General features: G+C 54.6%; 1 protein-coding gene across 1 annotated transcript; it reads left to right on the plus strand.

Annotated features, from left to right (window-relative positions):
* The first annotated feature begins 37 nt into the window (after nt 1-37).
* On the plus strand, nt 38-14,253 carry AMH (anti-Mullerian hormone). Its single transcript, XM_050934353.1, has 5 exons — nt 38-2,515; nt 5,875-6,053; nt 9,411-9,534; nt 9,908-10,091; nt 11,130-14,253. The coding sequence occupies exons 1-5, from the start codon at nt 1,888-1,890 to the stop codon at nt 12,043-12,045; spliced, it is 2,031 nt and encodes a 676-aa protein (XP_050790310.1). The 5' UTR covers nt 38-1,887; the 3' UTR covers nt 12,046-14,253.
* The last annotated feature ends 21 nt before the right edge of the window (nt 14,254-14,274 follow it).

Raw genomic sequence — 14,274 nt, forward strand, 5'->3', positions numbered from 1 at the left:
TTAAAGGGCCCAAGAAAATGGATAGATGGGAGAACATTGTCAGCCTTGCTATCCTTAGTGGTATATATTCAAAGTTATAATCCAATCAATGGGAAAATAAGTAGAATTCACGTGAAATCTCAATTATATAACTGAAGTAACCATGAATTAAATGTACTTGAAGTAACATCAGCTCAGTCTCGGGAGCTCCAGCACAACACTTCTCCCGGTATTTTGCTTAGCAAGGGAGTCATAGCATTTGGGAACTGTTCCATGCTCTACATTGTCACTTAGGATCACCCCCTCCTTCCCCCACCCCCAAACACACACACACTAGAAAAACTTTTGTGGGATTCCCTGACAGCTGACTTTCTCCTGGCTGTCTCACCCACTCCAGAATTTAATCTTGTACTGGCCTGATGAGCATGTACAGTGTGCTCCAAATTCAGAGTTGGTCTGAGACAGTTCAGCTCCTGTAGGTTTAAGTGCAGTTGCACTTGTTTTGCTAGGTTTGGATCTGGCCATGTGTATATCAGCAGACTTTTGATAGAAGTAGATTTTTGCCCTGTGGCTGTCTCTTGCTGCATCTTGTAGACCCAGTGCAGAAGCTGTACAGTGATTCTGTCTGAGAACTTAGACGGCTTGTGTCAGACAGCTGTGGGCAAGGTCAGTGTAAAGTAGAATTTTGAAGTGGACAAAGCCACAAACATTTTTTTAAAATGAAAATTGTGCATTTTTTAACTTGTAAAACAATAGTAAGGGATTTCTCTTAAGATGAGCTGGTGCTCAGCTGGTACCCTGAAACTTGCATCTTAATAGCCTTTGTGGCTTGAATCTGTGTCTATCAGGCTGAAATATCTTACCCTGAGATGGGTTGGAGGCTGTCACTTGTGAGTCTCTCAGTAGAGGAGAACTCTGAGCAAACAAGCCCTTTGGTCTATTCCCAGACCGTGGTCTCCAGTGCTGCTGCAGATTGAGAGTCATTGTGCTGTATCTAGCTCATGAGTATTGCACATTGACCCTGTGGACCAACAGAAAGGTCTGGCTGTGCGTTGAACTTGGTTTTGAAGACCCGTGGGCATCAAATTTCCATGGAATAGATGTGGCCAGCCTTAGCCGTTTGGTACTGTCGGTATCCGAGAAGGTAAAAAGGAGAAGTTGCCAGTAGTTGTTATGGCCCAGTGGGGATGGGCTATTGCAGGATTATTCCCTATGTTCTCTAATCCAGTCCAGTTTTTGTCTCAAGGTCTGAGGCTTTCATTACTTCCCTTGGGAGATACCTTCCTGATGCTCCTGCAGAATATGAAATATTTTAAGACCCAAGCACTGAGTTTTTTGGGAGGAGTTGGACCAGAATGTGAATCTTTTTGAGGTGAACTCTCTAAACTGTATGCAGAATGGAAGAGCTGGTGCTCCCAGTAATCAAGGGAAGCTTCCCAGTAGAGAGAGAGAGCTGATCAGTCTAAACCTACCTTCCCTCAGTTTCTTCCCATTCCTTCCAGTCTAAGCAATTCTGACCCCCTGGATGTTTCAAGCCCTAAGAGAAATGTCTGCCAATCCCAGTGAAGATTCAAGCCAGACTGGCCGCCGTTCTCCACAACCATTCTTTAAAAACATCTTAAGTCAAGGACAAGCATCCCTACAAATAAGGTAAACAGCTTTAATTTTATAACATTTCCAAGCACTAGATGCGATGCCAAAAATAGAACATAAAAACTCCTTTGAATCGGCCCTCCCTCCTTAATAGCACATTGGCCTCTGAATTTTTCTCAGGGGAGGTGTGTTGTGCATTGTCAACCCAAGGTCACTTTGTTTGAACGGGAGATGCAGTCCTCCCCTTACATAAGTGTTTCGAGGGATGCACTCGAGTAACTAGCCTCGGAGTTTAGAGCTGCTCGGAGCTGGAACATGAGGCCCGTGCTTGCAATGGCTTTGCGGTGCCTGCTGCTGCTCCTCCCCTCAACTGCTCTGCTTAGAAAAGGAGGCGTTGGGGGAGGACTTTCACTTGCTGAAGAACTGGAAATAACCTTTTCAAAGGAGTCAGGACTTGGAGAGGAGCGAAGAGAAAAGGAAGATGGAAGCATATATGAAGGAGCAGAACCCAACTTAATGCCATTGACGTCCAAGGCCACCACTGCTACTCATCTCCTCTTGAAGAGTGACAAGCCAGATGATGCCAAAAGAGCAAAATGCCCTCAGCTCATCCCTGAGGAGGCAGTTTTCCCAGTTCTGGGGTCAGATTCCAGCCTCCCCCCTTGGCCTGTAGGTGGGCTGGAAGGGCCAGTGTGCAGAGTGAAAATGGGCAGGAGGTACGGCCTGGGCCAGAGCCACTTGGAAGTTGTGGGGGTCCTTACCAGCTATGAAAGTGATTTCCTCAAGGTAGTGAGACGTTCAAGCTGGGATCAAGGCCAGCTAGAGACCTTTGGAATCTGTCCTGCTGGGGAGACCCATCCTGCTCTCCTGTCTCTGAAACACATCAGTGCTCACTTGGCCGACCCAAGGGAGAACAGGTTCCTTGTGCTGCATCTTGAAGAAGGTAGGTGCTAAGAGACCCCTGAACTGACTGGGTTGAGAGAGATGCTCAGATACCATGTTGACACGCGTGGTATTACCCAGCAAATTACTGCTTTGCACACCAAAGAGAGGGGTCGGTAGAAGATGAAATGCGGGAGGGAAGGGGAGTCCCTCTCTGAGTAGAAATTACCTAATCAGTACAATAAACCTCCCATTTGTCCTTAGCCACCATCTGAATTGTGGTGATCACCTCGAATGTGTGTCCCCATCCCCAACAACCTCCCATCCTCTGCTTTGACCTCCAGTGCTGCTGGGTTAATGGACTCCACCTCTGCCCTTGTTCCTGGCCCTCAAGGGCCATCTCACTCATTCCGCCAATATTTACGGTAAAATCCAAAGGATCAGTTTAGACCATGTTCTCTTACTGGAGAAAAGAGGGGGAAGGGACGATATGTTCCTAAAGGTGGCAACAATGTTCTTGCCTGCTCTTAACAGTGACCCAGTTCATAGGAGCTCTTCATACCCCAGCAGTGGGCCTGGCATAAAATCCTAGAAAGAGCCGATTGCTGAGAACAATTCACTCTTGTTCTTTCCCTGGTAGTGTCAGTCTCCTGCGAAATGTCTCCAATCCTGTTCTTGAAGCATATCTCAATCCTTGCTGCCAGGGTGAGTTTGCCTGTGTAAAAACTCTGCAGTTCCTCCTTTGCAGTACATGGCACAAGGATTCTTAAGCAGGCAAATGTGAATGGATCTGTCCAGGTGTAGCTGCCCCGCACACTTACCCTGGGGTGGCTGTGAGGAAAGGGCACCATTGAGACTCTCCTAAATTAGTGAGGTTCTGTCTTTGGCCCTGTTCGCCCTGGCAGCCACGTCTGTCTGAGGGATCTCTTACCAGCAGCATTCTAGCATGGGCAAGGTTTTGACCTGGCTGAGAACTATGCTAGTTAAAGTGGCTGAATTTTCTTCCCACTCCCCTACACCCAGCCAACAGCATATTTAAATATATAACACTTAGTGCTGGCTTGAGGTGGTCAGATTAGATGATCATAATGGGCCCTTCAGGCCTTGACATCGGTTTAGTCGGTGTTCCCTCGCTTCACTTCTCCAGGTCGGGTGGGATCATGTCCATGAATGAGAAGGGAATTCAGTCTCCAAGGCATGTCCATTCTTTTGGCCTCTCTGCTGAGCCTGCCTGTACAGTGGTGGCCAGCTCAGAAGCTGGGTTTTGTTCCACGGATACCTGCGTGGCATCCCTGAGCACCCAGCAGCTGTTAAACTCTGACTTGGGCTGGATTCGAACCAGCAACGCAGAGCTGAAGAGTGCTGTCCCTGGGCGGCAGTGCCCCGAGCGATCCAGTTCATCCTGAAGCATAGCTTTGTATTACTGGTCTCAGACAGAAAGAGATCTTGGGCACACTTGGTGAGAGAAACCACCCTATAACTGCTCCCAGGACAGTTGTATTTATTGTGTGTAGCTCTGAATAATCTGTTAGTTCTGGCCTGGGGAAGCTTCCCAGGGCCGGTGAAACAGCAGGAAGCTTTTGCAGTTTACCATTTTTTGTACTTTTTAAATGAAAACAAATTTGTCCCTCAATTTAGCAAAATGGTGTCCCCCAAGCATGCAGCCATATTTTGCTGTGTTATCACTGGCGTATGCTAGTTAGCACTAGTCATGCCACTCAATGCAAAGTTAAGGGCGTTCTTGCAAAACCAGGTTTACAGAGGCTGTGTGGTTTGCTGGGTTGAACAGAGGCCTGGGAGTCAGGACCCGTTCAATTTAATCTTGGCTCTGATGCCTTTGCTAATGCTCTGATCTCTCCAGGATCACCACACCCATCACCACTGTAGTCGAGCTCCAGGCCGGACTCAACAGCACAAGTCACTTAGCCCAAGTTGGTACCCAGCAACTGAGGTTCCCCAAATCAGTGACTGGTTCTAAAAGTTTTTGGTCTTAAACTCCCTCTGAAGCATCTGGCACCAGCACTGTAGGGAGACAGGATACTGGGGTAGATGGACCATTGGTCTGACCCCGTATGGCCGTTCTGATGTGGCTGTCGCCCCTCCCACTCCAGCCCTCTGGTCCCTGCCTCTGAACAAGCTTCGGATCCAGGATGTGCATTTTGCCAGGACTGGTTATCGTTAGGGTGAGCAATTCACCTTGCTCTGTGGCTTGGAGATCTTTGAGTGACTTCCCCATTACTGCTTCTCCTGCCTCCTCCTTTCTAGGAGCTTCCTAAATACTGTGTATAAATTAGTGGTGAGCCCCACAGCAATCAGTGGTAGGGTCTTGTGCTCCTCTAAGAACAGCTTGTTACTGGAATAGCTTCTGCCAGAAAACGCGTTTGTGATGTCCTCCAAGTGCCTTATCCCATCTCCTTGAACGACATCCTGCTGTTACCGATTTCAGGAGGCCACACACCTACACTCTTACCCCGGAGGCTACTGTGGGTGCAAAGAGCCATCTCTGGAGGAGCACCTGGGGTCCATCTTAAAGTCAGACAGCAGGAGGAGTGAGAGTCTGGAGAAACTAGACTGGTCAGAGTTTGAAAAGGAGGAAGGTTTCAGTCTTGGAATGAACTGGGTGCAGAGTGTGTGGGAGAGTCTTCTGCCCTCTGGACAGAATCAGAACTGCGGTGTGTTCTGGACCCCTACATAATGCTAAACATGGCAGGGTCTGGGCCTTTGAAGCAGGAGGATCTGGATTCTGTCCTCAGTGCTACTGAGAAGTGCAGGCTGGACATAGTGTGCAGCATTGGAGGGATCCTACCGAGCCCAGAGACCGAGAAATGGCAGCCAGGGGCAACATGTAGGAGCGGCTGGGGTTTGTTAAAGTGGCACCCAGCCTAATCTCGGCTTGGAACAAGGGCAGGGCAAAAATTTCCTGAAATCCCATGGTATAGGCAGGGCAGCAGGAGCAAATACCTTCTAATGCCACCAGCAGACAAGGGGCTGGGGTAGATCCCTGTGGCAGCCCTGAAACCCAAGGAGCCTAGGAACTGGCAGTTCAGAAAGGGATCTTTCAGCTCGTTATCCTGGCGGCACCAGCTGCTTCAGAAGAAGGTGCAATAATCCCAGCAGTGGGTGGTGATCTAGAATAACCTGCCTATAGGAGAAACAACTACTTCATCCCTGGCAGTTACCGATTGTCTTATGCCCTGCGACAGAGAGGTTTATAACTCCAGTGGTTTTGTTTTCTAGCTAGTGCCCGTGTGGATTCCTCAGCCATTATCACAGTCTGCCTAATCCTTTTTTTGGTGTCCCTTGAAATAGTTGGCCTCTGACATCTTGCGTCCAGGAGTTCCACAGGTTAGCTGCATGCTAAGGTGTATTTCCATTTACCCAGCAAGAGAGTCATGCTGTTTGTGTTGGCTTTTCTCTCAGTGAAGTGGTATACCGAGACACAGCTCAGGTTTAAGCTGGCTTTTCAAGAGGACGTGGGGCGGTCACTTGGAGAGCTCCAGTCTGCCTTGCTGGTGTTTTATCCTGGAAGCAAGGAAAGGAAGGGCAGCAAAGCAAGAGAGAAGCTCCTGGCCGCAGGAGAAGGGCTGCACCAGAAGCAGGTAAGCAGCTGCCCAAGGCTGGCTTTCTTTATCTGTTCCGCACAGCTGAGTGGTGGCAGAGCATGCTCCCCCCACCAACACGCCTTGTCCTAGATCACTAACAGGGCTCAGTCTTGGCCCACTCAGTCCTTGGCCCCGCTGCTGCTAGCAAGGAGCAAGTAGCACCTGCCATGATGGGGGGTTTTGCAGCACAGGTCCCCACGCTAGGAGCTGGATTGGGACTGGCACGGGATACCAGCCAAGTAAGCACGTTGCTTTAGGTTGCATAGATAACTTTGCACCGTAACTTTTATTTTGTGCCATGATACTGGTGCCCATCCCTCCACCACCTCCTCCATGGGTTCTCTGGGAGTCCCTGATGTAGTAGGTGGAGATTTGGTGTGTTCCTGTAGGTGGCGCTTTTATCCCTTCATCCAAACTGAGGACTGTGGGAAAGACAAAGGGGAGGGGGATCTCTGTGTGCAGCCAGAACTTCCCATGGTCCTTGGGGAGGAAGGCAGAGAGCTCTCAGCTTCTGGGGGGGTGGGGGTTGCTCACTATCAATCCATCACCCAGTCAAATGACAGCACCACTCACCTGCCAGCACTCCCATGCTCCAGCCTCTCTAGCATTGGCGTGCCAGGCTGTGTCCAGCAAGGGAGAGGCGGTGGTTACTCCTGGGAAGGGTGGCTCCCCGGCTGAGGCATCCCATGTAACCAGGCAGCAGGGGTGTATGCACCAGCCCTGCTGCACTCTCTGCCTCCCTATGAATCCACTGATAAAATGCGTCAAGTTGCCTGAGCTGCGAGTGGTGGCTGTAAAAATGGCCCTGGAGGGCTCTGTGTATATTGGCTGTTAGGGATTCCCACTCAGATGTGCTCACTTCACATGGGTGCAGGGTCACTGAACTCGGAACGACAGCCCTGGCTGGGTCATCAGCGAGGAATAAAACTAGCCCCTCTGTATCTAAATGCAGGAGCCAAACGACTGGTTCTGCTGGCTGAAGGGGGGCACAGAGCCATGCGGTTAGCCGGCATTGCACCTAGCTGGGCTCGAGTACCAGAGCACCGGCTTCTGGTGCTAAAAGCAGCCGTGTGGACGTTCAGGCTCTGAAGTCTGGGGGGTGAGTGGGCTTCAGAGCCCAAGCTCCGGCCTGAGTCCCAGCATCGACACAGCTGCCTTTCGTGCCGGACTCGGAGCGTGAGCCCCGCTTGCTAGAGGCTGTAGAACTGGGCTCTGACTCCCAGCCGTGAGCTGCCATTTGCAGGGTAGCTGTACCCCGGGAGTGACTCTTTCCCTCTCCCGTCACCTGTGCTGAGTCTGCAGGCCGGATTCTGCCCTCGGTGACATCGGGGTTGGACAGGAGGCACCAAAGGCTAAATTTGGCCCTGCCCGGGGACTCTAGGACAGTTCCATGGTGGCTGCACTTGAAGGACTCGACTCCAGCGCCCTCTCCTGGAGCTGGACTGGCCTTGCAGCGCTAATGGGAACAGACTCTGGTGTCTTCCACAGCTGGGCCGATTGGGCTCTGATACACACAGGGGGCAGAGTCGTTGGATAAGGATGAGGCATTTTAATTGTCACTTTTCAGAGCAGAAGTGCCCACGAAGGGCTGGATTTCCAAGAGCTCAGCTGCCATGTGGGCACTAAAACATGGCCACTGGGGGGGGCAAGTGGGACAATTTGCCCCAGGCCCCGCAGGGGCCCCCATGAGAATATAATATTCTATAATACTGCAATTTTTTTTTATGGAAGGGGCACCCGAAATTGCTTTGCCCCAGGCCCCCTGAATCCTCTGGGTGGCCCTGCACTAAAATAAGCAGCCAGATTTTTCAAGCTCTTTCCATGAAGCAGTTCTGCAGCAGCAGGGCATGACTGGGGGTAGTGCCCCCTACAGGCACCCTTTTGCCTTTCACGTTTTTCACAGGAACCACCCCTGTGAATATTAAACCCCCTACCCTTGCCGCCTTCTCTCTCAGCACAGCTGCTCCCTGTATGTCCCAGAGCCAGGATTTGCTTATATCGCTGATGCAAATGAGGCTGTCGCAGCTGATCCCACTACAGGAGAGTGAGTCTTGTGCATCTGCTGGCTTTCAGCTCCCAGGGGGAGTGCGCAGCCAGCTGGGTAGATCCGCTCTGCACATGTGCATTGAGCGTGTTTGAGCTGAACTGCTGAGAGGAAATAAATACAGAGACTTCTAATGGCGTTCAGATGTGTCCAGCCAAATCTTGCAGCCTTTACTTAGGCAAAGCTACCTCTGATTGTAAGGTTTCGCCCTATGTTGGGAAAGGACTAAATACAGGAGTCCTGCTGGAGGCAGTGACCGAGCTCCTGTTGCCTTCAGAGGGGTAGTAAAGGACCTGTGCTGTGGCACAGCATAGCAGGCACGTCAGTGCACCCCTTGGGACACGCTGGAGTACTGGTCAGGCTCCTCTGGCATTGAGCTGCCCATGGCTGGAGGAGGCAGCTGCTCGCCTTCAGGGGTCTGCCACCCAGTCGGCTGCACAGGGAGAATCCCAGGCATCTTAGAAGCTCCTTGTTTCTTTAAATCTGAACTTACAAGCAAGCCCCAGGCTAGGTGGGCTCCATGTCAGCGTTGCCAGAATGGCAGGGTTGGAGGCAGCCCCCTGACCCTCCAGCACTAGGGTGAAATCATTTCAGGTCAGCAGGGGCTGGAAGCCGTCTCCCTGCTGCTCTGTGGCTGGTGTGGAGTGAGCATGCTGGGTCTCAGAGCTGCCCCGAGCAGGCAGAAAAACCCATTAGTTCCTTGTTGGCAGTCACAGCAAAAGGGCCAAGGGCTGAGTGGGCCAGGGGCACTAAGCACCACTCCCAGCCTGAGAAGGGAAGAGCAGGGGGAAAGATGCTGTGGCCACTGCTCCAGACTCTGGCCCATTCCTTTTCCAGCATCTCCCAGTGCTGAACAGATGGAGTCCCCCTTGCCCTGTTCCCCTTTCTGATCTGTTCCCCAGGGGCACGGCCCTGCCTGCCCCCTCTCATCCCTGCAGCCCTGGGAGCAGCTCAGCGGACGTGCTGAGAAGCCTGCAACAGCCAGGAACAGATTATAATGCTGCATGTGTGTAGATCCCTGAAGGAAATGGACAGCGCTGCCTTTGTAGCCAGCAAGGCCTCTAGTTTGCAGGCAGGGGGAGATCCAGACCAGACTGCCGTTCCCCTCCAGCTCCCGGACAGTCAGTTACCTCCGATTTATATTCCTTCATGCTCAGCTGCCTGGGCCTCTGCAGGCCCGTCCCCTGGGTACAGTCTGGGCCTGCTGAGCTCTTGTCCCACTGTATGGGGTGAGCCAGGCAGGGACGGGCTTGTGTGCACCCATCCCTTCTGCTCTCTTTCACCTCCCCCGGGCTCTGCTCTCCCTGCAGGCTCTCTGCCTCTCCAGGGACACCCAGTACCTGCTGCTTGGGGCCTCAGTGATGTCTGCCATCCGCTCACACCGGCAACTCAGCTTCGACATTTCCTTGGCAATCAGGCGTCCCGGTGACGGAGGTACGAGCGGGGGCTCCCGGGCAGCTGAGAGTTCTCTGACTCCCATAGCCTATTGGGGTCTCGAGCGTAATGGCAGAGGTAGCTCCCACTGACTGGCTGCTGTACGCAAACACAGAGGGGTTATCTGCATAGGCAGTACAGCCTAGGGGTTAGCGTGGGGGAGTGGCAGCCCAGACTCCTGGGTTCTATCTGGGGCTTTGGGGGACCTTTTGAAAGCCCCATCATTTTCATCCCCAGTTGTAGTGTGAGGACAACTGTGGGCTCCACCCCAGGGGCTGGGTGGGTGTCTGGGGAGGGCACCAAGCCCCTTAGTGGGAAGGGGCGTCCTGCTGCTGCTGATTCCCCCTTCTCCATCCTCTCCACTCCCTGCCAGGCTCCCTCCTGCCCCCCCTGGAGGCCCAACAACTGCTCTTCGGCGCTGACGAGAAGTGTTTCACCAGGATGACCCCAGCCTTGCTCTTGTTGGTGAAGCCGCGGTGCGAGGAAGACGCCCCGTCCCCCTCTTCCTTCCTCTCAGTGGGCGGTGTGGTGGAGACGGTCCCTTACCCACAACCCAGGTGTGCAGCCTTTCAGGATGGAAACCAGGGGAGGGGAGCGCCCGCCATTCCAGCTGGGGAGACCCCCAGTCACCTGCTGTCAGCTCTGAGCTGCTCAGCCTGCCCTAGCCCCCCTGCTTTGCCCCAAGAGGTTAGACCAGACAGGCCGAGTGTCTGAGGTTGGAGCAGTACCAGTGTTGGGCGTGGGGGGACAGTGTCCCGGCAGACTGATCCTTTCTGGGCTGTTCTCCATGTCCAGGGCTCTGCAATGGGTTGGCTTCTTTGCGGGCAGCCCAGTCACATGTCAAGGACACTTCTGAAGATGGGGGTTGGGGGGGTGCAGGGGCTGGCGGCTTGGGGAAGGGGCTGCCCCCAGGTCTGAGTGCAGCATGTTCCCCTCTGAGGGCCATGTGAAATGAGTTGGGTGGTTCTCAGTCTTGTTCTTGGGAGACAGGTGCCCACGTGGCAACCTCCCCTCCAGCCTGTCACTGCTCCAGCGCAGAGACCCAAGGGACAGCGAGCCCCGCAGCTGGACAGTGGGAGGGGGGCATGGTAGGCCAGGGTGGGAGGCTGATGCAGTTGCACCTGCTCTGTGACTAGAGTCCTCTGCTCCGGGGGCTGCCAACTGGGCACCATTCGCTAGCACTGAGTCCCTGTGGGGCACAAAGAAAGCCCCTCGGGCTCCAGCCCCCCCTGCATTCCTGGGTTGGGAGCCCGCTCCAGTACAGAGCCCAGAAGGGGGCACTGGGATGCTAGGAGACTGGGTCAGGCAGAATGTGCTCCGCAGTGCCCTGATAATGTCCTATGGCAGGAGTGGGGCAGAGAGTGCCAGGCCCTGCGGTCGGTGCCTTGTCCCAAGTGTGTGTGTGTGTTGGGGGGGGAGGCCCCGTGCCCCTATGCCCCATGGAGGGATGGGCCCCATGGAGGAGGGGACGGCCTTGTGCCCATCATGGGGTGAGGGGCGATCTGGGCCCTGTGTGGGAGGGGGAACCCCCAGGCCTGTGGTTGGGCCCCTCGCATAAAGGACCCTTTGTGACCCGGTCTGTGTCTCCCTGGCAGCTCGCGCTCTGGTGGCAAGGCCGAGGAGCCAGCCTCTAATGCAGCTGCTGGCCAGGCCAATGCTTCGTCCCCAGCGCCCGGCAGCCGCGACCAGTTCCTGGGCAGCCTGACCAGGTTCGTCAGCAGGGTCCTGAGCCCCTCGGGGGAGCCGCCTACTGCCTCCGGCCTCCACCACAAGCTGGACTTCAAGACGATGGAGACGCTTCCTCACCAGCTGCTCAACCTGTCGGAGCAGGCAGCCCTGGAGCGGCTGGTGCAGTCGGACGAGCCCCTGGTGCTCCTGTTCCCCCAGAACAGCCAGGCGCTGCTGGAGCAGCAGTTCGGGCACTGGCAGCTGGAGGGGAGCCTGCTACAGCAGCTGCTGGAGAAGCTCCAGGCTGTCATCCAGGAGCTGAGGGAAATCCCAGCCTTTCAAGCCAACACGGACCTCTTCCAGCACCTCTTGGCCTTCTGCTATTACCCCCTGGGCTCGGGCAGCAGTGACCCCACAGAGCTGCCCCATGGCCACCGGAAGCTGCGCACGCTGCTGCTGCTCAAAGCCCTGCAGACGGTGCGCGCCCACTGGCAGGAGAAGAGGAAGGTGTCCCGGCAGAACCGCAGCGCTGGGCCCCAGGCCTACTGCCGGCTGCAGGAGCTGACGGTCGACCTCCACTACGATTTCATCATCGTCCCTGCGGAATACATTGCCAACAACTGCGAGGGCTCCTGCCAGCGCCCGCTCTCTGCCCGCATCCCCCACTACTCCTCCCACACGGTGCTGCTGCTGGACATGCAGGAACGGGGCACGCCTCTCCGGCGCAGCCCCTGCTGTGTGCCAGTCAAATACTCCAGCAAGGAGATCATCCGCTTCACCGGGGAGGGCATGCAGGTCACGACGTACCCCAACATGGTGGCAGTGGAGTGCGGCTGTCGGTAGAGACGTCCGGCCTGTCCCATCTCTCCCTGGCGTCCTTTGGCCTTCAGAGCTCGGAGGGAGGCAACTGAGCTGAGGCCATGGCCTGGGCCTTTCCCCTGCAATACTGGCTCATTGTTTCCCTCTGGCCCTGGTAGGTTTATGGGCCCATCATGCTCCAGGAAGCTGATGGCAGCCCCAGGTGCGTCTACCCCCCCAATGGCAGCAGAGTGCTGGGGCGGTGCAAGTGATGTGTTCCTGGAGCTTAGAGGGCAGCAATAGGCCAAATCTGACCCCTACCCCCTCCATCTTTGTTAGAGGTGGGATGTGGAGAGGCCATGATGGGCAACAGAACCCCAGCCCCTTCCTGCCTGATTCTTGTATGTGCAGTTATTTCTCAATATCGTCTGGTTTCATTCCTCACCATTTCGTGAGGAGGGTGAGGGGCGTCCTGGGGGAAAATCTGTAATGGGGGGGAGGGGGCAGTCTGCCTGCATACAGGAGATTGATGCCAATGTGCTAGTGCCACTGATGAATGCCATGGGCTAGGTCAGGTGCTGGGCTTTGCACACAGGCCACTTCAAATCCTGTGCTGAGAGCCAGCGCTGGGAATGGGGGCGGGGGGGTGTCTTGGCCTGGCATAGCAGGGGCCGTGTAGCGCAGGCCAGAGGCCTGTGGAAGGCAGGGAGATCAGGCTGGTGGGGCATGGGGTGCTGCGAAGCAGGTGTGTGGTGCATTGGGGGGGGCTGGCAGAGCAGGGGGGGCTGCAGGGCTGAGGGCATGGCAGGGCTGGGGATCAGGCTGCTGTGGCAGGGGTGCTGCAGGCCAGCCATGAGGGGCATGGCATTGCTGTGGCCGAAGCTTGCCTAGCCTCTCAGTTCAACTCCAAATCCACCCCAATCTGTGTGCGGTTGAAGAAAGGAAGAAGGGGCAGGAGGGTGCAGTCTGCCCCAGGGGTCATGACTGCCCTCCTCTGGCAGGGTTCTGTAGGGGCAGCTTACTCAGCCTCACGTGGAGGGAGTGCGCTGTGGCTCTTTAGAGCAGTGATTCTCAGCCCGCCAGCCACTTGCAGCCCATTCAGCACCGGGCTGCAGCTCATGGGACATCCTCAGGGCCATACAGGTAGCGTATATCTTGTGTGGCTGCAGCCCATAGAACCCCCAGAGAGCTGCATGTGCCGCTCACAAGGGGAAATTGGTTGAGAATCAGTGCTTTGGCGCAATGCTTTGGGCAGGCGGCTCCTCGAGAGCAAAGCGAGAGAAGGGAAGATCTGCTGCTCACCAGGGCTTTGGGGACTCTCCCCCACTTATCACAGCTGGCTAATCTCAATGCTGCTGTGCACACCCCTTCCCCTCCCCAGCCCAACCAGCTCACAGTCTGCCCCGTGCAGAATCCCCAAGTGACCCAGAGCTTGTGCAGCTCCATGGAAGCTGACGGGGAGCTGTGGTTACAGGCCTCTGCCATGCACCTAGTGCTCTGCTGTTTCTGTTTGCTGTGGGAGGGGCGCACCCCTTGCTATTCCAGTGCTGGGCCCCTCTTGCAGCTCTGCTGATGCATCTCAGTCCCCCTCCCTTGCCGCAGGCCCTGGCTATTCACAAAGCCCTGCCAGGGCCTCTAAGCCTGACGTGCAGCACCTCTGCTGTAGCAATCTAGCATGAATCTTGGGGTGCCGTTGCCACCTCATGCCACAGAACGGTAACTCCAACCCGAGGGAAGACGCTGGCAAAGTCCCACGGCCCGTGACTCCCAGGGGAGCAGGTCTGGGCTCATCGTGTCAGGTTGAGGTTGGCATCTTTCATTTTTAATCATTCAGTTGTGACTGAACTGCTGCAGTTTTGTCTCCTGGGGAGTGGGGCTGTTTCCATCCAGTGCGAAGATTCACCCAAACGTATAAAAATCTTGACCCAGATTTGTTTTTGAAACCATTCAGTTTTATACATTATTAAAAAGGACATTTTTGCTAACTCAGTAGAGGTCAGAATAAACTATTTACCTCAGCTATTTGGGGCTGCAATGCTTCTTCTGTTCTTACTAAAGCACTGAAAAGTAGCGCACTTTGCTTGTGTTTCTATACATTCAAACTGCCACTGAAAGGGGACGCACAGGAAAATAGGGGGTTGTGCCTTTTTTGCTCCTTAGAAGGAAAACTAGAAGATTCCCCCCACCCCAGCATCTACCTGCTTGGCCTTGCCATTAGACCTTCAGCTTTCCTTAGAAGTCTCTATAGATGACTGGAAAATGAGTAGGATTGTA

This window comes from Gopherus flavomarginatus, chromosome 24, assembly GCF_025201925.1.
Source record: "Gopherus flavomarginatus isolate rGopFla2 chromosome 24, rGopFla2.mat.asm, whole genome shotgun sequence".
NCBI lineage: Eukaryota > Metazoa > Chordata > Testudines > Testudinidae > Gopherus > Gopherus flavomarginatus.

Excerpts from the sequence above, each read along its gene's own strand:
- AMH (XM_050934353.1), top strand. The coding sequence starts at position 1,888 with ATGAGGCCCGTGCTTGCAATGGCTTTGCGGTGCCTGCTGCTGCTCCTC. Across the intron at positions 2,516-5,874 it reads TGTGCTGCATCTTGAAGAAG|TGAAGTGGTATACCGAGACA; the intron begins GTAGGTGCTAAG and ends CTTTTCTCTCAG. Across the intron at positions 6,054-9,410 it reads AAGGGCTGCACCAGAAGCAG|GCTCTCTGCCTCTCCAGGGA; the intron begins GTAAGCAGCTGC and ends CTCTCCCTGCAG.